The sequence below is a fragment of the Pteronotus mesoamericanus genome, unplaced genomic scaffold (genome assembly GCF_021234165.1).
Source record: "Pteronotus mesoamericanus isolate MK-2021 breed Mesoamerican mustached bat unplaced genomic scaffold, CSHL_Meso_final scaffold_167, whole genome shotgun sequence".
NCBI classification, from domain to species: Eukaryota; Metazoa; Chordata; class Mammalia; order Chiroptera; family Mormoopidae; genus Pteronotus; species Pteronotus mesoamericanus.
In genome coordinates, this window is record NW_026555308.1 from 16,044,018 (window position 1) to 16,070,885 (window position 26,868).

Here is a 26,868-nt window from a genome sequence, read left to right on the forward strand (position 1 = left end):
CAAGTCTGCAGAAGTTGGAAACAGCAAAAACTGGAATCAGAAGATCAATCAGAAGGAAGACTGTTGCTGAGTCCCGAAAGTGAGGGCCCGTGTTCAGATGGTGTCAGGACATGGTGATAGGAATGCTGCTAAGGAAGAATCGATGGCGCCTGGCTGTTTTTTGGGGGCTCCCTGCTTGGTTGGTTAAGTAAAGCATATAATCACATTCTCCTCTTCCCTGTACCCTCAGTCCACAATCTTGGTCTTCCTTTTCCCTCAAACTCTATCAATAATCACTTGCCATAGATATTCTGGCACCTGGATGGGAGGGGCCAGGGAAGGGAGGGGCACCTTGGATTCTTGTTTTGAGGTTTGCACCCGGGGGTGACAGTGATTGCTTTCACAGTACTAGGGAACATTCAAGAGCAGTCAGTCTTGGGAGGGAAAATGACAGGAGATATGGATTTTACATTTTGAATTGTAGAGTTCAAAGAGCCCTTGGGGCACCATTTCAAAAAAAATGGTCTTATTAGAAGAAATTTCCTTATGATTCATAGGTAAAGTTTTCCATTTGTTTGGCATTTTTTTCCCCCTAGAAAGCTCTTAGCTGTTGGGTAAAAAATTACTTGTCATTACAGCACAGAGAATATAGTCAATAATATTGTAATAAGTTTGCACGGTGACAGATGGTTACTACACTTATCGTGGTGATCACATCATAAGGTATATAAATGTTTAATTACTATGTTATGTAACTGAAACTAATACAATATTGTGTGTCAATTATAATTTTAAAAAAATTTAAAATCAGATGTCATTTAAATTCAGCATATTTTAATATCCTAAATCTAGGAACCTATACATTTTAAATATTTTTCTTACCTAGAACATGGAATTCTTACTTAACTTGGTTCAAAATCAAGGTTTTGTTTTCTTTTAAAGATAGCAATATAACAGATCGAGTATCAATGTATTATACATTCACACAAAAGAATGCCAAGTAAACACTTTGAATTAAAATCTTCCACAGTTCAACTAGTATTTCCTTCAGAGTCACCTTAAATTTCTGTTTTCTTTTCTGATCATTATTCTGGTTACTTTTGAGAAGCAATTTTCTTAAGAGAGTACAAATTGGATTATTTCCCTTTATTGAATTGAAATTCTTAACAAAGCTTTCCACTAATAAGATATTGTATCCATGTTAGGCTAAGAGTGTTAGTTTGAGTCATTAAGTTACCATTTCAAAGCTGGAAGTCATTGATTAAAGCCTCACTAATAATACAAGCAAACTTTTGTAATAAAAAGGGTTCTACTAGGTACTACTAACACAACCATGAGAATTCATATCAGATAAAAAGTGACAACAAGAAAGAGGGATTCAAGATGGCAGAGTAGGTGGAAGCTGGAGTCACCTCCTCCTATGACCACATCAGAATTACTACTAAATTATAGAATAGTCAACCTAGATAACCATCTGAAGATTATCCAAACAGAAGTGTTATAACTGAGGACTTACAGAAGAAGACATGTTGAGACTGGTTCGGAGGAGCGGTGACACAAAAAGAGCTGGCCCCTTGTGCACATGTGATGGTTGAGAATCTGGAGGAGCAAGGGGTCTCCACCCTACACCAGGCTCTCCAGCCCAGAGCGCCAGTGCCCAGAAGAGAAGCCCACATAACATCTGGTTGTGAAAAATGAACAAGGATTATGTCTGCCCAGGTGAGTTGGGAGACAGCTAGAAACCCAGGTGCCCCTTAAATGGGAAGCACCCAAAATTTTGCTCACAGATACTCACCTTGGGCTCTGGCAGAGGGATGCAGATCGGAGGGTGCCACAGTCATACAAGGAGAGACTGAGTTGTGTGGCTTCAGGGAGAGGGCTAGGGGGACAGCTGCCAATGTCCTTGAGTTGAGTTCCTCTCCCACACCGCTTGTGGACACCATCATTCCTGGGTGGAACAGTTCCCTTATAAGATATTAGTCTGGGGAGCTATACTAGCCCCACTCTGCCAAGCTCACACATGGTTGTGGGCTTTGCAGGAGGCAGCCACCTAGGCTCGCATTGCAGTCTTCTTGAAAAACACTGGGGGAGTTTTGGGTGGGCTCGAGGTGCTGGAGATACATAGGCAGAGGCTGAGTTGTGTGGCTTTATGGCGAGGACTGTCTTCCTGCGCTCTCGATAGGCACGCACTGCCTTCTCTGTGCAGAGCCTTCCCTCATGGTCAAATCTTAATCTGTGTTAGCCTTATGAACTCTCCTGCTCCACCCTGAAGACGCCCTGAGATCTCTCACCACTGTGAAGGTCTGCAGGCCACAGGCAGGTGGTGGCTGGCTTTGGTGTACCCTGGGACTTTTACTGAGTGTCCTCAGGCCCAGCACTGGCGCTGAGTTTGAATCTGTATGAACCTGGTGAACACCACTCAGTCCTATCTGGTGAACTCCAGAAGAACTTGTCACATGCATCTCATGTACCACCTGAGGCTTTTCTGTATCTGAGCCTAATTGGCAGCTGGCAGGCAGCAGTGGGTCTCAGGATGTCATTGGGACTTTTGCTTGACCTGTCCCAGGCTTGGTACTGGTGGCAGCTGTCCTTGGTACACAACTTGGCCTCTCCCACGTGCACCCAGGCCAAGGACAGGCAGCTACTGACCATACATCAATTTGTAGATCCTAACAGGTAGCCCAAAGCTGGTCAAAGACAGCATCTGCAATTGACCTGCACCAGACTACCTCCTGAGAGCCTGCAAAATCAACACACCTGATGACTGGCTTCAGGCTACAACAAAGCATGACCCAATTACCTCCACAAGCAGCACAGTCAAAGGGAGGTCTCGGCACACACCAGATGCTGCTAGGATGAATTCCTCTGTGTGGGATCAGCTCTCTCACAGCAGCTCATATACTATGGTTGGGGCCAATCCTCACAGCCATCCAGCCAGAGGGTCAGCCCCAATGACAAACAGACCAAGAACAGTGAAGATTCAACTACTCAATCAAAGCTCACATAATGCACATAATGGACACTCCTGAAGCACCTAGCTTGGATGATCAGGGAGACTGTACCACTGAGCTCCATAAGACACCTACTACATAAGACCACTCCACCAAGACTGGGAGACATAACAGATCTACCTAATATGTAGAAACAAACACAGGGAGGCGGCCAACATAGGGAGACAAGGAAACATGACTGAAATGGAACAATAGGAGAAATCTCCAGAAAAAGAACTAAATGAAATGGAGGCCAGCAATCTACTAGACACATTGTTCAAAACAATAGTTATAAAGATGCTCAAGGCACTTATACTCAAGGAATAACAGATGAACTCAGTGAGAACTTCAACAAAGAAATAGTTAACATAATAAAGGACATAGAACCATAAAAAAGAATCAGTCAGAAATGAAGAATACAATAACTAAAATGAAGAATACACCTGAAGGAGTCAACAGTATATCAGGTGGAGAGAAGATTGAATCAGGGATTTGGAAGACAGGTAGCAGAAAATAGACAGATCAGCAAAAAGAAAAGGGAATTTTAAAAATGAGGATAGTTTAAGGGGCCTCTAGGGCAACATCAAGTATAACAACATTTACATGATAGGGGTACCAGAAGGAGAGGAGAGAGAGAGAAAGGGATTGAGAACTTATTTGAAGAAATAATGACTGAAAACTTCCCTAATTAATGAAAGAAATTAATACATAAGTCCAGGAAGGGGAGAGAGTTCAAACAATGTAAATCCAGAGAGGCCCACACCAAGACACAACATAATTAAAATGGCAAAGGTTAAAGACAAAGAGAGAATCATAAAAGTGGCAAGAGAAAGAGAATTACATAACAAGAGAGCTCACATAAGACTGTCAGCTGATTTTTCAGCAGAAACTTTTCATGCCAGAAGGAATTGGCATGAAATATTCAAAGTGATGAAAAGCAAGGACCTACAACGAAGACTATTCTACCCAGCAAAGCAATCTAATAAAATTGAAAGAGAAATAAAGAGCTTTCCAGACAAAGAAAAGCTAAAGGATTTTATCATCACTAAACCAAGGAATGTTAAAAGGACTTCTTTTAGAATAAGAAATGAAAAAAAGAGGAACATAAATGTGAATAATAAAATGACAGTAACCACGTATCTATCAAAAATCACTTTAAATGTAAGTGGATTAAATGCTCTAATCAAAAGACACAAGGTAGCTGAATGGAAAAAGAAAACAATACATGTCAACAATAGACCCATTTTATATCAAAAGAACACAGACTGAAAATAAATTGAGAAAGAAAAACAAAGTAGGAGGGATCACAATACCGGACATCAAACTTTACTACAAAGCCACTATACTCAAAACAATCTGGTACTGGCACAAGAACAGACCCATAGACCAGTGGAACAGAATAGAAAGCCCAGAAATAAGCCCAGGTCTCTATGGGCATCTAATATTTGACAAAGGGGGCAGAAGCATAAAATGGAGCAATAATAGCCTCTTCAACAAATGGTGTTGGGAGAGCTGGATGGCTACATGCAAAAAATTGAAATTGGATCATCAGCTGACACCATACACAAAAATAAACTCAAGATGGATAAAAGACTTAAATATAAGTCGCAACACCATAAAAGTCCTAGAGGAGAACGTTGGCAGGAAACTCTCAGATATCCCACGCAGCGATTTTTTCACTGATATGTCTCCTAAAGCAAGGGACATAAAGGAAAGAATAAACAAGTGGGACCTCGTCAAAATAAGAAGCTTCTGCACGGCAAAAGAAAACATCAGCAAAATGAAAAGGGAGCCAACCATATGGGAAAATATATTTGCTAATGATACATCAGATGGAGGTTTGATCTCCAAGATATATAAAGAACTCACTCGACTCCACTCCAAGAAGACAAACGACCCAGTCAAAAAATGGGCAAAGGACCTGGGCAGACGCTTTTGCAAGGAGGAGATACAGAGGGCCCAGAGGCATTTTAAAGGATGCTCAGCATCACTAGCCATCAGAGAAATGCAGGTCAAAACCACCATGAGGTACCACCTCACACCGGTCAGAATGGCCATCATAAACAGATCAACAAACAACAGGTGCTGGCGAGGCTGTGGAGAAAAGGGACCCCTAGTCCACTGTTGGTGGGAATGCAGACTGGTGCAGCCACTGTGGAAAGCAGTGTGGAATTTCCTCAAAAAGCTGAAAATGGAACTGCCTTTTGATCCAGTGATTCCCCTGCTGGGACTATACCCTAAGAACACCAAAACGCCAATACAAAAGAACCTATGCACCCCAATGTTCATAGCAGCACAATTGACAATAGCCAAGTGTTAGAAGCAACCTAAATGCCCATCAGTAGATGATTGGATCAAAAAATTATGGTACATATACACAATAGAATACTACGCAGCAGAAAGGAAAAAAGAACTACTACACTTCGCGACAGCATAGATGGAACTGGAGAGCATTATGCTAAGCGAAATAAGCCAGGGGGCAAAAGACAAATACCATATGATCTCACCTATAAGTGGAACCTAACCAACAATACAAAGATGCAAGGAAAATAAGACCAGCAACACTGAAAGGAAAAGAAATCAACAGAGACAAGAGGGAAGGAGGGAGGGGGGGCGGGGAAAAGGGAGGGAAGGGGGAAGTCAAGGAACATATAGCAAGGACTCATGGACAAAACCAAAGGGGAAGAGCTGAGGGAGGGAAGGAGGGAGGGAGCAAGGGAAAGTGGTGGGGGGTAGGCAGAGACAAAACTATTTGAAAAAATAAAATAAAATTAAAAAAACAAAAAAACCCCAAAAACCCAAACAAACAAACAAAAAGTACAAAATAGGTAGTTACGGAATAGCAGTGGGGATGTAAAGTACAGATTAGGAAATGGAGTATCCAAAGGAACTCATACACATAACCCATAGACATGAACAGTGGTGGGAGAATTGCCTGAGGGAGTAGGGGTTGCTGGGTGGAGGGGGCAAAGGGGGAAAATCAAGACAACTGTAATAGCATAATCAATAAAATATAATTTAAAAAATAAAAGAAGGAAGTATAATAAAATAAAAAACTTTAAAACAAAGGCTATGATAAGAGAGAAAGGACCATTACATAATAATAAAGCCATTAATCTAACAAGATAATATATTTATTGTAAATATTTGTGCACCTAAATATATAAAGCAAATCTTGATAGACATAAAGGAGAGATCAACAGTAATACAGTCATAGTAGAGAATTTAACATACCATTGACATCAATGGATAGGTCTTCCAGAAAGAAACTTAACAAGGAAATATCAGCTTTAAATGAAACATTAGACTGGATGAATTAAATTGATATTTTCATACATTTCACCCCAAAGCAAAAAAAAGACACATGTTTTTTCATGTGCACATGGACCATTTTCTAGGAGAGACCACATATTAGGACACAAAACAAGTCTTAATAAATTTAGGAAGATTGAAATCATAGCAAGTATCTTCTTTGACTGCAATGTTTTGAAACTAGAAATCAGTTACAAGGAAAAAACTGAAAACACAAACACATGGAGACTAATAACATGGTACTAAACAATGAATAGGTCAACAATGATATCAAGGAAGAAGTCAAAAGATACCTTGAGAGAAATGAAAATGAAAACTCAACAATCAAATCTATGGGACACAGCTAACGCAGTGTAAGAGGGAAATTCATAGCAATACAGGCCTACCTTAAGTAACAAGAAAATTCTCAAACCAACAGTCTAACTTTATACCTAAAGGAACTAGAAAAAGAAAAAGAAACTAAGCTGAAAGTGACTAGAAGAAAGAAAATAAAGGTCAGGTGGAAATAAATGAAATAGAGTCTAAAATACAACACAAAAGATCAATGAACTGCATGACTTTATACGTGAGTTTGACCAAACATTCAAAAAAGAGCTAACACCTGTCCATCTCAAACTTCCCCAAAAACTCAAGAGGAGGGAGGGCTCCCAAGCTCATTTTATGAGGCCAGCATTATCCTGATTCCAAAACCAGATAAAAGACACTACAAAGAAAGGAAATTATAGGCAAATGTCCTTGATGAACATAGGTGCAAAAATCCTCAACAAAATATTAGCCAACTGAATTCAGCAATGTATTAAAAGGATCATACACCATGATCAAGTGAGATTTATGCTGTGGTGCAGGGTTCAATATCTGCAAATCAATTAATGTGATACACCATATAAACCAAATGAAGCATAAAAATCATATAATCTTATCAGTAGATGCAGAAAAAGCATATGACAAAATCCAGCACCCATGTGTGATAAAAACTCCACAAAGCAGAAATAGAGGGAACATACTTCAACATAGTGAAGGCCATACATGACAAACCCACTGCCAGCATCATACACAACTAAAGCTTTAGTTGCTAGGGCAAAACTAAAAGGTTTTCTCTAAAAATTGGGAACTAGGCAGAGATGTCTGCTTTTACCACTCTTATTCAATATACTAGTGGGAGTTCTAGCCACAACAATCAGATAAAGAAGGAAAAAATAAAAGACATCCCAGTTGGAAAGGAAGGTGTAAAATTGTCATTTACAGACAAGATAATATGTAGAGAGAACCCTAAAGATTCCACAAAAAAACTGCTAGCACTACTAAGTGAATTCACTAAAGTAGCAGGATATTAAGTAATATTCAGAAATAGGTTGCATTTTTATATACCAATAATGAACTATCAGAAACAGAGAAAAACCCACTTACAATTGGATCAAAAAACAAATAGACATGAAAAGATGCTTAACATCACTAATCAAAAAATGCAAATAAAAATCACAATGAGATATCACTTCACATCTGTTAGAACAGCTATCATCAATAAACGCTGACGAGGGTGTGGGAGAAAAAGAACACTTGTGCACTGTTGGTGGGGATGCAGATTGGTGTAGACACTATGGAAAACCATATGGAGTTTCCTTAAAAAATTAAAAATGGAATTGCCTTATGACCCAGCCATTCTATTTCTGGGTATATGTTTGAAGAAATCCAAAATACTAATTTGGAAGGACATACACACGCCTACCTTTATTGCAGCATTATTTACAATAAATAAAATATGGATGCAACCTAAGTTCCCATCAATAGAAGAGTGGATATAAATGTGCATACAAACAACAGAATATTACTTGGTCCAAAAAAAGAATGAAATTTTATCCTTTGGGACAGCATGGGTAGAACTAGAGGGTATTATGCTAAGTGAAATGTGTCAGGCAGAGAAGGACAAATACCATGTGATTTCACTTATATGTGGAATCTAAAAATCAAAATAAATGAACAGACAAAATAGAAACTGATTCATAGATACAGAGAACAGACTGATGGTTGCCAGAGGAGAGGGGGGTTGGAGGACTGGGTCAAAAAGGTCAGGGCTCTAAAAGTACAAATTGGCAGTTACAAAATAGTCATAGCATGGAAAGTCCAGCACAGGTAGTATAGTTAATAACATAATAAGTATGTATGGTATTGGGGAGGCTACTTGAAATATCTGTGGAAATCACTATAAAGTATGAGATTGCCTAACCACTTTGCTCTACACCTGAAATTAATAAAATAATATTGACTGTAAACTCTACTCGAAAATGAAATTTTAATAAAGTGACAACAAAAGATATTAGAAATAGCTTGATTGTTAATACATGATAATGCAAAAAACTTAACCATCTTTCATTGATAGCCCAAGATAAACTTGATTTTCAATACTAGGATGTATTCTTTATTCAACAATTTGGTCTTCCAGGTTCAGCTCGGCTGGAATCCTAAGGCAAAAGAAACTCTCCTTTGACTATTTTGCTTTGATATGGAACCATATCTGGAGCATGACAAAATTTTCTTCACCATGATAGGGACAAGAGATCAGGCTCATTTTTGATTTTTTGGTATTTATTTGATTTTTAAAAAATGATTGTTGTTACTTCTGACCTGATTATTATTTTTCTTCCTAGTTTAAGATTGATAGAGAATGGTGGACGTGGATTGATTATAACCGCTTCCAGGAGCTTATTCAGGAATACGAAGACAGTGGTGGATCAAAAACTTTCGGCGCAGAGGATTATATGGCCAAAACGCCTCCCTGGGCATTATTTGGTGCCAGTGAAAGAGGCTTTGATCCCAAGGACACAAGATACCAGAGGAAGAACAAATCAAAGGATATTTCGGGATGTTAAGACTATCTGAATTTAGGATACTGAAGGACAAAAACTAAGGGATGTTAAGACTATCTGAATTTAGGATACTGAAGGACAAAAACTAATGGCCCCAGAGAGTTCTCAGGCTCCACTGTGATTTTTTTTCAAGGACAAATTGCACAAATTATATTTCATACGGAGGAGACTGTGAGACAGAACATGGGGATGCAAGTCACGTCCTGGGGGTGAAGAGACAGCATCCCCACTTGGAGTTCCACAGCCTCACTATTTCTTTCCAGAACTCAATCCCTTTCCTATTTTATTTCTGAGAAGAAAATTATTTAGGGGGTTGGGGAGTATACACAGTCATTATTAGAATCTAACTGACCGTCTATGAATTGTAATTAGGCTCCTGAAAATGCTGTTCATGAGGGTGTTACACAGAATGAATGTCTTCCTCTTCCCCTTGCGGGCTGTTGGCCTTTGTGGACTGTACTACCCTGAGGTAAGTGTATCTGCACCAAGATCTCTACCCTCTTCTTATATATGAAAGTAATTTAGGTTGCCATACTTCTCAATTATTTTTTAAATACTGCATAGATTACTACACATTTTTGCTTAGTGCCAACCTTGTTGAATTTGTTTTAAAACTGGACTAGATCTCATTCCGTTCCCATACAAATTGCCATAGAAAGTAAATATACGGGCTGGATTAGAGTAAAAGCTCTTTTCTATAAAGAGGAATTGCCTTCTGATGCCATTGAACAATTAGTTTCACAAACAAACTTTGAAACGACGAGTACAATTTGCTTCTTGTTTAAAAAGTTAGTGTGTAGGACTTTACGAGCCCACATGTAACAGGTCTGTCCACCTCCTTTCATTGTTGTAGCCCTGGGTACTTCACTCAGCCTCCTCTTTAAGGTTCAAGTTTTTTCTAATTGTAAACATCATTCATTACTCAGTAGTTTTTAAAAGTATCATAGTTATTTTTAAAATTTCTTTATTCTGAGAATTTAATTAATAAAAAATCTTTTGTAGACACTTAGAACACAGATTTTCTTTTGAGTGTGTGTTTTAAAGATGCTTCTAGTCCTGTGATTCTAAGCCCTATCAGACCTACTTCCTTCTTATATATCAGCTCTTCCATAATACCCTCTATTCTCTGCTGGAGTAAAATTCATACAAAATATAATCTACCTACTCACTTAGTTGAAAACTGGCCTCTGTATTTCTAAGTCATAGAGTCAAAACACTTCTCTCTGTTGAAACATGAGATGGAATAGAGACAAAGTATCACAGAAATCGATTCTTCTTTCTTGAAACCCACCATGTCTTCAAGCTTATGTTCAGTTCCCTGTTCTGTTGATTATGGGAGAAGAACTGAGAGTGGTCAAGGTCAGTGAGGCAGGATCTCACTGGAATTCAGATGTGTTAGTGGTCAGTAAACAGAGACAGAGAAACACCTTGAAATAGAACGAAGTGTTTTTAAAAAAGCGAGAGGTTACACTAAGGAGCCCACAGATGAGCACCTATTTGTGACAGGGTACTAGCAGCCAGTTGTTGGAAAATGCCTCAAGAACTGGCATGGGGAGTGAGGCAGGAGACAGAACCCACAGGGCTTGGGACCGTCCCTCATTCACTTTTTCAACCAGGCAGCTATGCTTTTAGTTTTTCTGTATGAGGTTCTGCTTAACATTTAACTTGGACAGATATGCTGCTGCTTCAAAAAAAAAAACAACAACACAACAAACCTCTCAGTTCCAGAATGAGCCCTCCTGACTTCATTAACCTTAGGTACATAAATGAGTAGTTTTTATTTCCCTCAGAAAATGTTTGCTTTATATTAAAAAAAAAAAAAAGGCACATTAATCACAGTTCACGGTCACAACAAAAAATTTTAAATGCCTAAGAAAAATACAATGGAATTCACGTGGAAAAATTCAGTAAATTCGCTGAGCAGTATTCAAGTAGAGGAGAATGGGAAGCTTGAATGCTCTAAGAAGGTGAGTTCTTTTAAAAATAGCATCATAAATGACCAATGGAAGTTATGACTGGAGCTTGAGTAAATGATTCTAACATTCACTTGAAAAATTAGCCAAGTAGGTAACAATAGCTACAAAATTCTAGGAAAATAATTATTAAGGGAAAATTGCTTTACAAGATATTAAAACATGTTATCTAAAATAACAAACTATGGCAGCCAGCCCCATCCATAGGTTACCTGGGGGCTTGCCAAAAGTCAATCATTAACATAACAAAAGACACCTTTTCACTCTCATCACTTAGGAAATTTTAAGGGTTTTAGGAGCTCTGAGCCAGGAGTGGGGCTGAAGACCAAGTATATACTTCTTATTATAAACCACAGTGTCACAAACAACAAGGGAATTAAAAAGACACACTAGGAAATATCTAACACAAAATAAGGAATAGAACAGAGATACAAGACATTCAAAAACAAATAGCAAAAGTGTCAGGCAAAAATCCTACCTTATAGGTAACTATGTTATGTAAATAGATAAAATACCCCAATTGAAAGATAGAGATGGCAGAATTGATTTTTAAAAATAAAATTATATGCTGTCTACAAGAGACTCATTTTAGAGTCTAAGACTAAGAAGATGGGAAAAGGTGTACTATGGAAACAGTAACCAAAAGGGAACTGGAGTGGCTTTACTAATATCAAAAAGGTAGAATAAAATTAAGACAAAAATTGTTCCTAGGGACTCAAAAGAGGACATTTTATAATGATAAATTATAATTATATAATTAAATTAGTGTTATAATTGTATCTTACTAGAAAGATGTAATGATTGTTAGTATACATGCACTTAAACAACAGAGTCCTAAACAAGGGAAGCAAAACCTGACAGAATTGAGACAATTCAGTAATGATTTGAGACATGCATAACCCGCTTTCAATAATGGTTAGAACAACCAAGGAAGTAAGAGATTTGAGCAGCACTATAAACCCACTACGCATTGCAGACCTTTGTAGAACATATCACCCAACAACACATTCTTAAGTGCACGTGTACATTCTCTAGTAAAGATCGTGTTAGAGCATTAAAAAGTTTCAATAAATCAAAAAGTATTAAAGTTTTACAAAGTATGTCCTGTGACCGATTGAATGAAATTAAAAATCAATGGCAGAAGAAAAGTTGGAAAATCAACAAATGCAGTCATGTGCTTTTTAACAACAGGAGTGCGTTCTGAAAAATATGTCGTTAGACAATTTCATCATAGAGTGTATTTAACACAAACCTAGATGGTATAGCCTATGATAGACCTAGGCTACATGGTATATAGCCTGTGGTTCCTCGGCTACAAATCTATATTTGAGGCAATTGTAACACAGTGGTATTTGTGTATCTAAACATCTAACACAGAAAAGGTACAGTAAAAATACAGTACAAAGGAAAAAGTGTTACACCTATATAGGGTACTTAACATGAATGAAGCTTGCAGGACTGGAAGTTCCGCTGGATGAGTAAGTGGATGAGTGGTGAGTGAATGCGAAGGCCTAGGATATTATTGTTACACTAAATTTATAAAACAACCTGATAGATCACTTGCTTACAAGGGAAAATGATGCAATCAAGAGATGCAGTAAAGATGAGATGTATGAGGCTGCTGCCGGTGGAACATGGCATACTGTTTTATAGCAAAATGTTTTTTATAAGTAGCAAGAGTGCACTCTAATATAATGATAAAAAGTACAGTATAGTACATACATAAACCAGTAACATAGTCATTTATTGTCATTATCAACTATTATGTGCTGCACATTAATTGTATGAGACTGGGAGCACAGTAGATAAAATAAACAAAAGACATAGGACATAAAGTTTTATCAGTGAGGAAATGTAGATAGCCACAAAATATAAAGCACTGTTCACTGTCAGCAAATTTCAGTTAAAGTATTTTTTCACTAACTTAGTGTAGTTTCCACATCACAGTAAGGTAAGAGTACAGGCCTTTCAGAAGCAGTTTGGCAGTGGATACCAAGAGCCTTGATTTTTAACAGATGACTGAATGATTTAAAGAAAAAAGTAGTGTGACATTTAAAGATATTTATTATAGCATATTATAAAAGCAAACACCAGGGAACCTAAATGTAAAATGTAGTAGGCACTTAATATATTTTGAAAGAATGGCAAAGTTATACCATATTTTCTTGTTAATGAACTACTTCAACAAATGTTCATTGAGAACCAATTGTGTTCCAGTTGCTGAGGATTCATCAGTAAGAAAAAGAGGGGAATGTAATTCTTACCATTTTGATGCTGACAGACATTCACCAAAGACAAAGATTGACGCAAATAAGAGTTAGCCATCAAACACACAGCGGCGATCGTAACTGCTCCGGAGAGGGCCAGTCTCCATGTGACTGTAATCAGAGGGGTGTCCCTGTCGGAGGAGGTGTGCGCCGACTGTGCTGGGACCCAAGTGAAGAATGCTGAGTCCAGAGGTGGGGAGGGGAAGAGCACCGCCGGTGAAGGCCACAGTGGCTGAGGGATGCTGCAGAAGGTGTCGGGAAGGGCCAGGCCACTCAGGGAAACCAGGGGAACGTAGGGGCGATGACTCAGGGAGATGTAGGCCATCCCAGGCCCTAAGAGCAGTCATGCAAAGGAAGAGCATGATTAGATTTACATTTTAATAAGGTTAAAAAATGGAGAGACCTAAAAATGGCTTGGGAATGAGTTGCTAAGTGTTCTTGTAGAACAGGCAGGAGGCATGGGTGGTGGCATGTGTGTGGCGAACGCCCCTACGTGCTGACCCTGCTGGCCGGGGAGGAGAGCAGTGGATGGACGGGAAAGGCACCTGAGACGGTACAGTGCAGGGATTTGACCACAAATTGGTTTGACTGGGGAGGAGGCGTGAAATGTCCAGGATGACTCCTGGCTTTCTGGCTTGAGACCAAGGTGGAGGTAGTGCCATTCTCCAGGCTGGCTCATCCTGGGAGAGGGCCAGGACAGGGGGGTCCTAAGTTCATCTGGGGACATGTGAGTGTTGACTTCCAAGGAGAAGGTCAAGACAATTGCCAGGCATACAGATCTGGGGTGGAAGGTGAAATGTGTGCATCCTCATCATAAGTTAATAAAGGCTCAAGGGAGGCCTGCGATCACCAAGGAGACAGAAAGAAATGAGGAGAGGCCACGCCTCCAGGAGCCCCAGCAGGTAATGGAGGGGGCAGAGAGAGCAGGGTGAATAGACTTGGGAGACAAACAGGAGGGAAACCAGCCCCGTAAGTCACAGGAACTCGGGGAGGAGGGCAGATCAAGAAAAGGCTGGTCAGCAGTGCCAGAAGCCAGTGAGAGTTGAACTGGGGAGGATGACAGAAGCATGTCCTTTGGATGGGGCCAGCGACCACCAAACCAGCACTGTTAGTGGAGTGCGAGCACCCGTGAACGTTTTTGAAGGATTTTAGTAACAGAAGTGTATGATACAATGCTCAGTTTAAAATATAGAATACAAAATCACAGTTATCTTAATTATGTAAAAATCCCTCGTATAGAAATGCATGACTGAATATGTATTATTTTAATGATGATAGTACAATAAATGGTATAAGGAAATGTATTTTATATGTCTTTGTGTGGAGTAAGCCTCTAACATTCTCTTCGTAAGATCCCGAAATTGGAATTCAGCCTGTAGTCGGAATTAAATATATTCAAGACAGCATATTTTGTCAGCTGAAAGATTATTTAATCTTTTTTGTTCTTTCCGTGTGCTGGATTTTTTTCACTTTTTATTTGAACACAAATTGATGGACTCTTCCTGGGGCCCTACTGATTTAATGCAAGTTGGCAGTGATTAATCTTGTTGCCTATTAGCCTGCTTAGTGCTTTTGTCCTTTACCAATTTCTTTTCATTTAATATAATAAATCATGTTATTTTCATGACTAGGTTTTGAAGACGTTTGGTGCAGTGTTGTAAATTCATTACGTTTTCTAGAGAAAAAAGACCCTCTCATTTAGGAGGAACCCAAGCACACTTTTATGTATTGACTTCAGGAATTCCGGCCTTCATGTTAAAGGAAGAAAGACTGAGAGGGACCACAGACCTTATTATGAAGCAAATATGTTTGCTACTGACTTGAGGGGAGCTACTCACTTCTGGGCAAGACGAGATAGCATATTTTGTAGAAAATCTGAACAGGCAACATTTTGCAGTTCCTTCTCTGGTTTTTGCAAGTTCTTATCAAAACAGCATGAAACTCTGATAATGCCTTCACCTTCCTCCTCATTGAGAAGATAGCAGCAGAGCTAATTAACTGGCTCTCAGCGAGAACCACTAGAAATTTATACTCTGATTATTGGCTAAGGAGAAGTTGGATAACATATCTTGGGCTGTTGTAAAATCGAAATGTTCTTTTTAATAACTGGCCCCTCACCTCCCGTGTCTTACAAGGGGGAGTTCCTTGATTTACCTGTCACTCTGGCAGTTAGAGAGCCTGACTGTCCCCCGGCACTGGCACCCCGTCCTCCCCTTTGGAGAAGCGGTAAGTGAGGGCAGATAAAGGAGGGCCCAGGAGGATCGTTGCAGTCCAGTTCACGCCAGGGCAGCGTGGCAGAAACTGCTGCGTGATTACATGACAACAGGGTAAGCTTGGACCATTGAAACCGTGGTCTGAGCTTTGCGTTGAGGGCGTTCAGCACATTTGGGTTTAGCGAGAGTGCTGTGGTCAGGCTGTGATGTCTGCAGGGGCAAAGGGTGGTCCTAGAACTCTTGTTATTTGTTTGCTGCACACAGAATTCCTAGCAAAAGGCCCCGAGACACCTGGGACATTGGGACTTGGGTCCCTCTGGCTTGTCTAGGACCTGAACCCTTCCCAGGGAACCAAAAATCAGTGATTCCTCTGCCACAGTCAGCTTCTGATCCCCAGTGTCAGGGCTGGGAGCTGGGCCTCAGGATGAAGAACAAGGACCTCATGGGTCTGGAAGAGTGCAGAGGTGAGAGACAGGGAAGGTGCACCTGGATGGGAAGTCACAGCTAAAAGGCCCGTGGTTACAGGTTATTGGCAGTGTTTGCTGGGGTGTTTGGTGTCGCTGAGAGAAGCCTAGCAGCAGCAGCAGCGCTCTCTGGTTAATGTTCCATCAGCCTGCAGATGGTGCTGGTGGACTCGTAATCACAGAAATATTAACAGTGACCATTTATAGAGCCCTGCCTACACACCAGACATGGTGCATGGCCTCCACCCTCCGGATTCCGGGTTTAAATGGCAGGCACTGGTCAGAACTATAACTCCTCACCCCAAACTCCCTCTCCCTCCTGCCCAGCTTCCAGGCAGGCTGCCACAGTGAGGGTTCGAGAGTGCACATCTGACGCGGCCCGTCCACCCAAACCCTCCCCATGTCTCCTTCTAGCCTGCAGGTGAGTGCAGCCCCTCAGCTTGGCACAGAGGCTGCCCTCTGCTGTCCGATGCACCATCCTGTAGAAGTGCCCAGCGCTGTAGAAGAGCTTGCTGCTATGGGAACCGGGGGTTGTTCTGCCTATAACCTCCGTCCTCCATCCCCGACCCGCTCCTCCTCAGTTTCTAAACTCAGACTTCTGAGTTTGTGATTTGTGATTAATGTTATTCAGATTATTTCAGTGACCTAGTGGTTAAAGTACACAGTTGCCTTGATTTTTTTGCACCAATGGCAACTTAGCACAGAGCATTTCAACACATTTGCATAATTCATAGCATTTGTGTATATTATCGAGGGAGATATGGCCCTGGTGGCAGAGCATCCTTACGCATGTTGTCCTGTCTTCAGGACCGGAGCCTTGGGGAGAGGAGCAAGACTCCCATGTTTAGACGGCTGACCCAGGACCTTTGGGTTTATGCTCAAGCCACAGAACATTCTTATAAGATTATTTACATTATTATTATCATCATACGACTTGGTCCTGGCCCTGCCCAGAAGAGAAGCAGTACTAAAGGTGTTTGTGTCTTCTCACTTTCCGAAATTGGTGCTAGATGGGAAAACATGTTGTTTATGTTGTAGAGTACCCAACTGTCAGAATTACCCACCAAAAGTGGTTTTAAATACGACGTTTTTATTGTTTTGCATGAACCATGTGGAAGTAGGTGGTTCCCAGGTTGGATCTAAGGACGAATAATCGAAGATCAGGCACATTCCAGTTTTTCCACTGCATCATTTTGAACATGTTGGCTATTGGCCCCAGGGTCTCAAGATGGCTGCCACAGCTCTGGGCGTCACATTCTCGTAGTTGTGTTCGAAGACAGGAAGGGAAAAGGACGAAGAACAGAGCTCTCCTCTCTTGAGTTACGCTATTTATTGAGAAGGTAAAAAAAGCTCCTTGGAGACTTCTCTTTAAGTTTTATTAATCATAAATGGGTCACTGGGCAACCCCCCAGTTATAAGAAAGGCTGAGAGCATTTTTAGCCTCCATCATGGGAAGTAGCTTAGGAGAGAAGAAGGTAGACAACAACTCCATCTGCCACAGAAAATATACTCTTGCCTGTGTAGTTCATTTACTTACCAAACGGGTATGGGGCACCTGTGCTGAATGTAGGGACTGGTGCTGGGCACTAGAAGAAGAGCTTTACACTGAAAGACGCAGTCCCTGCCCCACCCAAGGAGCGGAGCAGTACTCATGAGCCAGAGATGGCAAATCAATGAGGGGCATGCAAAATACTCTTGGAGACAGGGAGGAGGACTGAGAAACGACCTTGGTCTTGGAGCACTGCATACATCATAGAGCAGGTGACATTTGAGCTGTGTCTTGAAGGATGAATAGGAGTTTACCAGATGAAGAAAGCAAGAAAAGGCCATTTCGGGCCATGGGGCAGCCAGAGAAGATCCAGAACTCTGCGAAAGCCTGCTTTTGTTTTTATGGACCACCACCCCTCCTTCTTCATTCCCCAGGACCCCACCCCACCCGCAGCTCTGAAGGAGCTCCACCTTGTCTCAGCTGAGCTTCGCAGTGCGTCCTGGCTGCTCGCACAGCACAGCGGCAGTGGTGTTTTGCTCATTTCCCCTCAGGCGTTCTTCATTTGCAGGAATGTCAAGTCCCTTGGGATTGCAGTGGGTGGTATGGGCTGGTGTGTGGGCCTTTATTCTTTGTCAGCCCATGATAACATCCCCACTTTGGGGGCATGCACTGGCTCTCACCCACTGCATGGAGGTTGGAGAGGGGGAACACCTAGTAGTGAACACTGCTTTTGTCCTGACCCTGAGATTGGCCATATAACCAGGGGTCAGTTGCTGTACCTCCCCCTGGGTATGGTGATGGGTCCAGATGTGAGCAGGACTCGGGCTGAGTCCTGGATTTATTCAAATCAAGCTGAAAGAAAGGCCACTTTTTCCTCTTCAGGCACAACCATAAGGATGAAAGGTCAGAGCCTGCTTCCTTGTCCCTGGCAGCGCGCAGAGGCTGACCTGAGGGACCCAGCGCTGGCCCTGACTGGGCTCGATCCCGTATCCAGGCGTCCCTCAGCCACCTTCCTCACAGACCCCAGTTGTTTTACTTGGGTCCATTGGAGCTGCTTCTGTCACATGAAGTCTTGACTAACGTCATAGCACATCCTCAGCAATAGCCCACTGCCCACTGCCTGCTGTCACCTCTCCTGGTAGTATTTCATTTTGCTGAGGCTGCTGGAGGAAGGAAAGCCTCTGCAAGGCCTGCCTCAGTGGCTCTCCTCCCATCTCTCCAGGACCTCCCTCCTCTGGCTCCTTTTCACTTCTGTCAAATGGCTCCTGTGGACCCAGCAGCCCGGCCAGGGACCTGTCCACAGCTGCGTGGGGTGCCAGGCTACCCATGCAGTTTGCAGGAGCAGCTGGAGCCTGTTGCAGATGGTAAAACCCTGTCTACCTCTTCGTGCTCTTAAGGAGGGAGTGTTCACACCCCTCCTGCGGGTCCGCCTGCTGGAGCCCTTGAACTTGCTGGCGCATGGGCCAGAGTCACAGAGGCGCAGGCCCGGTTAGCCATGCGTAGCTGCCTCATTGGATCTGAGGGTTTCTTCCCCCAGACAGCCTGCCCCCTCCTGGGCTTTCTCGGGGCCTTCAGCCACAAGATCATCTGTCTTTCTGGTGACTTCTATTGCACCCAAACCTCCTGGAGAAAGGAGCACTGTGCTGCTCATCCATGGGGACTTCAAGTTCACAGTGGCCAAAAGACACTGCTGAACACCAAAGAAATCGTTGCCAGTGCTGACATTTCAGACATCTGAGGGGACTTCTTCGGGGAGAGACGGGCTTCTGATGCCCTTCACATGCTGACATATGCCCGCAGTGCTTTGAATGCAGACACCAACCTGGCTGGCCACCGTTCCTCCTACAGAATCCCTTCGCCTGTGCCCAGCTCGGGGGCTGCCTTATGGGTACCTGGCTGGCTCTGGAAACAAAGGCCAAATCCGCCCCGTCTAGGCCAGCTGTTGTTTCTACCTTGCCGTGAGGATTCAGGAAACTAACTGGGACCTTGGGCCAGGATGCCTTTCAGGCCATCATTGGCAACCCCCCACTAATTTTCTGTTGGGAATCCAAATGTCCAGTGGCTGCCATTGCCCATGAGCTCCTCTGGCTTGGTCATGAGGCAGGGTCACCCCAGATATCTTTCTGAGTCCTGCAGCCTGCCACCGCCTGCTCTTACGGCTGGCTGACCTGGGAGGCATGGGGAGAGCCATCAGCCTGGGTCCCTGAGAGCACATCAATGGGAGGTGGGCAAGTACAGACATCACCGATGGGTGGACATGCATGGAGGAGGCCGCAAAGGTCCATCGGTGTGCACTTGGTGGTAAGTGGTGATCCAACATCAATAGTGGCTTAATCACAAAAGACATTTGATCATCTCGTACAGTGAGTGTTCTGCATTTGCTTCAGTGGCTCAGCAATGTGGGCAAGACCCAGGCTCTTTCTCTCCTTCCATTTTACTGTCCTGACAATATGGCCACTATTGTCACATTCACATTTGAAGGTGGAAAAGCCAGGGCAGCAGCAGATTTCATGCTCGCTTGGTTCTTGCCATTTTCAGGGAAGGGCGCCTTTCCCAGAAACCTCCGAGCACACCTCTCTGAGCACAAAAGATTGACCAGAGCCAACTTTTCATATGCCCACTCCTAGGCCAGGGACCAAGATTGCCTCCCTGCCAAACAAAGCAACTCTGCCTGGTACCTGAGCAAAGTCACAGATGTGTTAGTAGCAAGACAAGGAAGTGCAGCCTTGGCAGCTGCCACCCTAGATGGCTACTGGGAAGGGACACCTAAGGATTCCCTGCCAAGTCACGCCCTATGGAAGGTGCACTGGAGGATTGAGATGCACAGAGTAGGACGGGGAGGGGACACAGCTCAGTGTGGGCTCCATGCACCTCTTGGTGCCTTGTGGGGAGAAGGCTGGTCTGGTGGATGGTCAAGAAGTGGGCCAGAAAGAGGGGAACCCAATGTAACTCCTGTGAAAGCCAGGATGGAGAGATACCCACAGGGCCTATAAAAAGACTCTGGTTGTTGGGTGGAGCCTTTTACACAGGCCTAAAAGGAGGGAAGGTTTGGTGCCCCCCACCCAGCCTGCCCTTCCCAAGTACAAGATGCTGATCTTGTGCTGCGCTGAGCAGGCCAGTGTTCGGCTGATGGAGAATGGTAAAGTCACTCACCTGTAAGGCTGTCACCATGCCTTGTAGCCTGGTTTCCAGAGCAGACTTTGTCCCTTCCCTTAGCCAGTCTCCCCTCCTCCCAGGCTTACCCCTCACCCTACCCCTCTTCAGGGCCCTTCTCTCATAAGAGAGTGGTCTAGAGTCCTAGTGGATGTTTGCCATTGAGTGATTTACTTTGTATTTGCAGTTATACTTCCCCAGGGGGTTGTCCTGATCCCCTGTCCCTGCTGGCAGGGTTCCCGGGGCGCCTTTCTTAGCCTTTTCCAATGAGTATTGAGGGCTCCGTCTTCTTGGGTTCCCCCTTGCTCCTTTGTTGGGGGGTGGGGAGCGGGGATTCTGCTGGAGGTAGGTAGAGCTCTCCCCGGCTCTTGTTTTAAAAGCCTATCATTTTAATTCCCAAAGCTTTTACAGGGAGCGGTCAGCAAATACAGCAACAATAACGTATCCTGTCTGCTTTCTAATTATGACAATTTATGACTCAGAATCTCAAATTGGTCATTTCTTTGGCTACTGCACCACTCTTCCCAGCATGCCCTCCAAAAAAGTCAGCCTCCCGTTCCAGAAGGAGCGGACACTGATGTAATTCATCATATTACACATCGTGCTGAGGAGGTGGAATATCGATGCTGTTTGTAGCAGGGCGGGGGGTGAGAGGAAAGACTAAAACTTATTTCATAGAAAAGCAAGAGAAATCACACTCATTTTACTTTGTTCTGTTTGCTAAAGCTAATGTGTGTTTATTTAATTTCACTGGAAAATAAGAAAATGCCCCCAAAATCACTCTCACACAATCACCCCCTAAAAGGAAAAGAAGGGTGTGTTTATGATGCTTGTAGACTTTATCTCATTAAGAGACCACCCCCCAGGTCTGGCGTGACCCTGACTCCGACGCCTGAGGAGGAGCGGCAGGCCTGGGGTCCGGTGCAGAGAGCCTCGGGGACGGGGGCACGCGCCCTGCAGCTTGGGGTGTTGAGTTCCTCCCACCCAGCCACTATACCTCTATTGTGAAAAAGCTTTTGAACAAATTATCTCCATTTTATGAACCCTGACCCCATCCCTCACTATTTCCTGTTTCCTCCAAAAAACTGGAAACTTTTCTCTAAATTGCAGCTTTGTTTTTCCCATTCTGATGAACTAAAAATCAGGCAAGGTGAGGAAACCGGCTTTCTTACCTCCAGTCGGTTCCCTGTTGAGCCTGCTGCCACCTTCCTTCACTCCCAGCCCCCAGCAATGTGCCCCCCCTCCCACTGGATCTGCCTTAGCCAAGGCCCCAGGGATGCCCCAACCTCAGACCCAGCAGGCCCTTCTCCTTCATCCCATCTGCCTCTCGCAGCGTTTGACACCAGCATGGCTTTGCTCTTACCTCCCCTCCCTGGGGCCCCTGAGCCCTCTGCCTGCTCCTCTGGCCTGCTGAGGCCTTCCCTCATCTTCTTTCTTACTCCTCTCTTTCTTTCCACCCCTCCCCAGGGGATCTCAGCTTCCTTCCCTGTGTCCCTCGGGGCTTGATCGCTCTCAAATGGATGGGCTCCAAACCTGATTTCTCCCCTGAACCATGAGCCCATTTACCCCACTGCCTTAGATGCCCATCAGCTCCTCACCGTCGGCCAACCTGCCCCTGCTGCCCTCCTGAGTGGCACTCCAGTCAGCCCACAGTCAGGGCCCAGCGACAGAGGAAGGTGGGCCCGTCAGTGGAGCCTCACGCAGCTGCCGGCTTGCGCCTCCTCCTCGCCTCCTCACGCCTGCTGGGCCTCCTCCCGGCCTTCCCTGCCTCTCAGCCTGGGGCCTCCACACCTTCATTGATCTCACACCCCCATCAGAAAACACTCCTAGCAGGCACTCCCAGGGCATGCATGTGAGTTTACACATCATGTTCATAAAACTTTTACTCATATAAATAATGTAAGTGGAGCCACTTAAAAATGGAGCCAGAGCTGCCATGCCAGAGGAACTGCCTTTGCAAGTTTGTTTTTTTTTTTTTTTTTTTGCCTGGAATCTTTGGAATGTTAAAATGGGGGAAAATAAACTTTGGTTTGGGCCTAAGCAACACTGTCTCCCAAAGAACTGTTTGCAAAGATAACACAAAGAAAGAAATTCCAAAATAAGCAGGGAGAATTGGAATTCCAAGATTCAGCCAAGTTCCCCCGATGCCCAGCAGGGAGCTTGTGGGCCCCAATGGGCCCCTGCTGGTATCTAGCGCTGGGTCTGGTCCTCAGGGTAGTGCTTGGTGGTCTTCTGTGGAGCCCCTTCATAGTTGCCCCAAGAAAGCAGTTATTATGACCACTGGATGGAAAATTAAAAATTGGTTTAGAATTAATAAGACTATGTTATCTGCACCAATGGAAATGCCTTCCTTCTACTGATGTTCCCTTTCCTTTTCTAATCAATACCCCTTGTTTTTGTTTCCTAATCGACGTTATTTGGGCTTCTGCCTGAATTGATGTATCCAGAATAGCTATTTTTATTGATCTCAAATAAATGCTGATTTGCCTCTCACTTTGAAAGGCCTTTTTATTTTTTATTTCTTTTTCTTTTTTTAGTATTGTTCAGGTACAGTTGTCTCCATTTTCCGGCCACCACGTTCCCCCGCCCAACCCACCCCCTCCTCCCACCTCCCACCCTTAATCCTAAACCCTTTTGGCTTTGTCCATGGGTCCTTTATACATGATCCTTGATGACCGTTCCCCTTCTTTCTCCGGTTACCCCCTTCCACCTCCCCTCTGGTTACTATCATTTGTTTATTTCAATGTCTCTGGTTATATTTTGCTTACTTGTTTGTTTTGTTGATTAGGTTCCACTTACAGGTGAGATCATATTTTTTATTTCAAGTGAACATTAGCATACTATAAAACAGTCGCCAAAATAGATTTTTAAAAGGATGCATTGCAAAATAGATAAAAATGCAAGTTCTAGTATTTTCTCTGGCAGGTCCGGGGTTCTCGCATTACCTGCAATCTGGTGGTCCAGGTTCTGGCAGCTCCAATACCTGCGCTCTGTGACCTCCCTTCAGTGTCATGCCCTGTGTGACCTGCCCTCAGTGACTTGCCCTCAGTGATCTGCTCTGCATGATGTGTCCTCAGTGACCTCCTCTCAGTGACCTGCCCTCTGTCACCTGCCATCTGTGACACGCCCTCTGTGACCTGCCCGCAGTGACCTGCCTTCTGTGACTTGCCATGAGTGACCTGAGGTCTGTGACCTTCTCTGCATGACCTGCCCTCAATGACATGCCCTCTGTGACCTGCCTTCTGTGACTTGCCCTCTGTATCCTGACCTCTGTGACCTGCCCTCTGTGACCTCCCCCAGTGACCTGCCCTCTGTGACCACCCTCTGTGACCTGTCTTCAGTGACCAGCCCTGTGTGATATGCTCTCAGTGACCAGCCCTCAGTGACCTGCCCTCTGTGACTACCCTCTGTGACCTGCCCTCAGTGACCTGCCCTCAGTGACCTCCCTCAGTGACCTGACCTCTATGACATTCCCCCAGTGACCTGTCCTCTGTGACCACCTTCTGTGACCTGCCTTCAGTGGCATGCCCTCTGTGACCTGCTCTCTGAGACCTCCCCTCTGTTCTATGGCTGTGGCAACTAATTACCACAAATTCAGTGACGTAAAACAACAGGAACTTATTCGCCTACATTTCTGAAGGTCAGAGTCCCAAATGGTCTCAGGGAGCCCAAACCCAGGTGGCTGCAGGGCCACGCTCCTGCAGACTCCAAGGCAGAGTCTGTTTCTTTGCCTCTCCCACTTTCTAGACCTGTAGTCCTTGGCACATGTCCCCTCCCTCCACCTTCAAAGCCAGCCACATAGCATCTTCAAATCTCTCGCTGCTTCCATTGTCACATCAGCTTCTTCCTATTCCGTAGTCGAAGTTCCCCCACCCCTTCTTCTAAGGACCCTTGTGACTGCTTTGGGCCCTCCCAGATGATCCACCTTCATACCTTTTTAACCACATCTCCTCCTACTGTTTCCTGTTCCCAGCACACACGGCCCCCACCACCCATGATTGTAGTTTATGTTCTAGTAGCACTAAATGCCTGGAGTCCTGCCAGCAAGGCTGTGGAAGGTCAGGTGTTTGGGCTGCGAACCGAGCAATGGAGCCGCGAGTATGCAGGTTCTCAGCATGGACATGGACTAATTTATCTGAGAGCACAGAAGCCGTTCCACTGAAACCATCCTCCCATATAAACCTTCCCAGACACGCACTTAGGAGAGCACACAAAACAATTCCTAACTGATTTTTAAAACTTTATTTCTATAAAAGTGGGTTTTTTTTTCTAGTTCATATATGTGTTCTGCACAGGTAGCAGAAGTCCTGTTCCATATGCGCTGAGCAGGCTCAGACCTTCTTGCCTCTTCACCTGCTGTTCCCTTCACTTTCTGTGTCTCCCCAGCTGCCCACTTTTCTCGCTTGCCTGTTCACCTTTTAATACCCAGCCAAGATGTCATGGCCCCTCCGAGGCTCTCCATGCCCTCACGGAGCAAAACTGCCCCTTTTACTGTACATATTTCTAGAATTGTCCATTGCCCATGGGGTTGCAGTTTATTGGTTTAAATATTTGCCTCCTCTTCCCCACCCAGACCTGAGCCCCCAAGTTGCAGATTGTGCCCAGGTCACCCCCTGCCCCTCAGCAGTGCCCACGTCTGTGCAGGCCCCTGCAAAGCTGTTCTAACTACCTGCCAAGGAATGAATGTAGGGATGATTTCTTTTGGCAAGCTCACAAAATGTATTTGTTTTATTAAATTTTTAAATTTATTTATTGATTTGAGAAAGAGAGAGAGAAATATAGATTTGTTGTTCCGCCCATCCATGCACTTGCTGGTTGGTTCCTGTATATGTCCTGACCAGGGATTGAACTTACTACAGCCTTGGCTTATTGGGATGAGCTACCCCAGCAGGGCTAACAGATTCCTAACTGCCCTAATTATCTTCCTTTCTCCCCTATTTAACCACTTCTCAGAGCCCTAATGCCTCAGGAATACTTTCTGATGGATGCATTTATAAAATTGTTCTTTACTTTAATAAGTCAGGGGTAACTCATTATGTATATTACTAATGGCTGCTTTCAAAACATTTTGGTACCTCCTTTAGTTTTGAAAGGCCCTAATGGCTTTCTCAGTTTGAGCAGGACCAATTTATCTTTTTAAGTTATACCAATCTACAATAAGAATATTTCTGAATGAGTCATAATTCTATATTACAGCTTTCTTGCAGTGGATTCAAATATTTTAGTATCTTTGACATTTTTGTCTTGCTATGTCAGCGGATCAGGGCCCCCTTTCATGTGACCATGGCCCCTGGGCTCTGCAGTAATTTATATTATTTGTGACACATATTCACTGCCCTTCTCTGGGCCCATCGCTTCTGGGAGGGTAGACTTCCCTCCTATTCCACTGGCTTCATGCTTGGTTATTCAACTTACTTGGGCCAATGACATGTGAGAAGATATAACATAAATCATATCCCATCAGAAGTTTTAAGAATCAACGAGCCCTGGCTGGTTTGGTTCAGTGGATTGAGCGCTGGCCTGCAAACCAAAGCATCGCTGGTTCGATTCCCAGTGTAGGGCACATGCATGGGTTTCAGGCCAGGTCCCCAGTAGGGGGTGCATGAGATGCAACCACACATTAATGTTTCTCTCTCTTTCTTCCTCCCTTCCCCTTTCTAAAAATAAATAGATAAAATCTTTTTTAAAAATGTTCAAAATCTTAAGAATCAATGAGTGTTGCCCGGGCCAGGTGGCTCAGTTGGTTGGAGTGTCATTCAATACATCAAAAAATTGTTGATGTCTGGTCAGGACACATACCTAGGTTGCAGGTTCAATCCCTGGTCGGGGCAGGAATGAGAAGCAATCAATCGATATTTCTCTCTCACATAGATGCTTCTCTTTCACTCTGCTATGTTCTTTCTCTAAAGTCAGTAAACATATCCTCAATAATCATATCCTTAGGTGAGGATTAAAATAAAATAAAAAAAGAATCAATGAGTGTTGCCAACACATAGATCAATGGAACAGAATAGAGAGCCCAGAAATAAACCCACACCTATATGGTCAATTAATCTATGACTAAGAAGGCAAAAATATACAATGGGGTGGGTATAGAGAATCTCTTCAATAAATGGTGGTGGAAAAACTGGAAAGATACATAAAAGAGAATGAAACTAGACCAC

General features: G+C 43.6%; 1 protein-coding gene across 2 annotated transcripts in view; it reads left to right on the plus strand.

Annotated features, from left to right (window-relative positions):
• LOC129083751 (S-adenosyl-L-methionine-dependent tRNA 4-demethylwyosine synthase TYW1) overlaps nucleotides 1-10,876 on the plus strand; it is a 177,849-nt gene extending 166,973 nt beyond the window's left edge. For both annotated transcript variants that reach the window (XM_054589685.1, XM_054589687.1), the window contains exon 16: nucleotides 8,927-10,876. In XM_054589685.1, coding sequence (XP_054445660.1) covers nucleotides 8,927-9,148 — 222 coding nt within the window. In that variant the 3' untranslated portion in view covers nucleotides 9,149-10,876. The remainder of the gene's footprint in view (nucleotides 1-8,926) is intronic.
• Nucleotides 10,877-26,868: the final 15,992 nt, after the last annotated feature.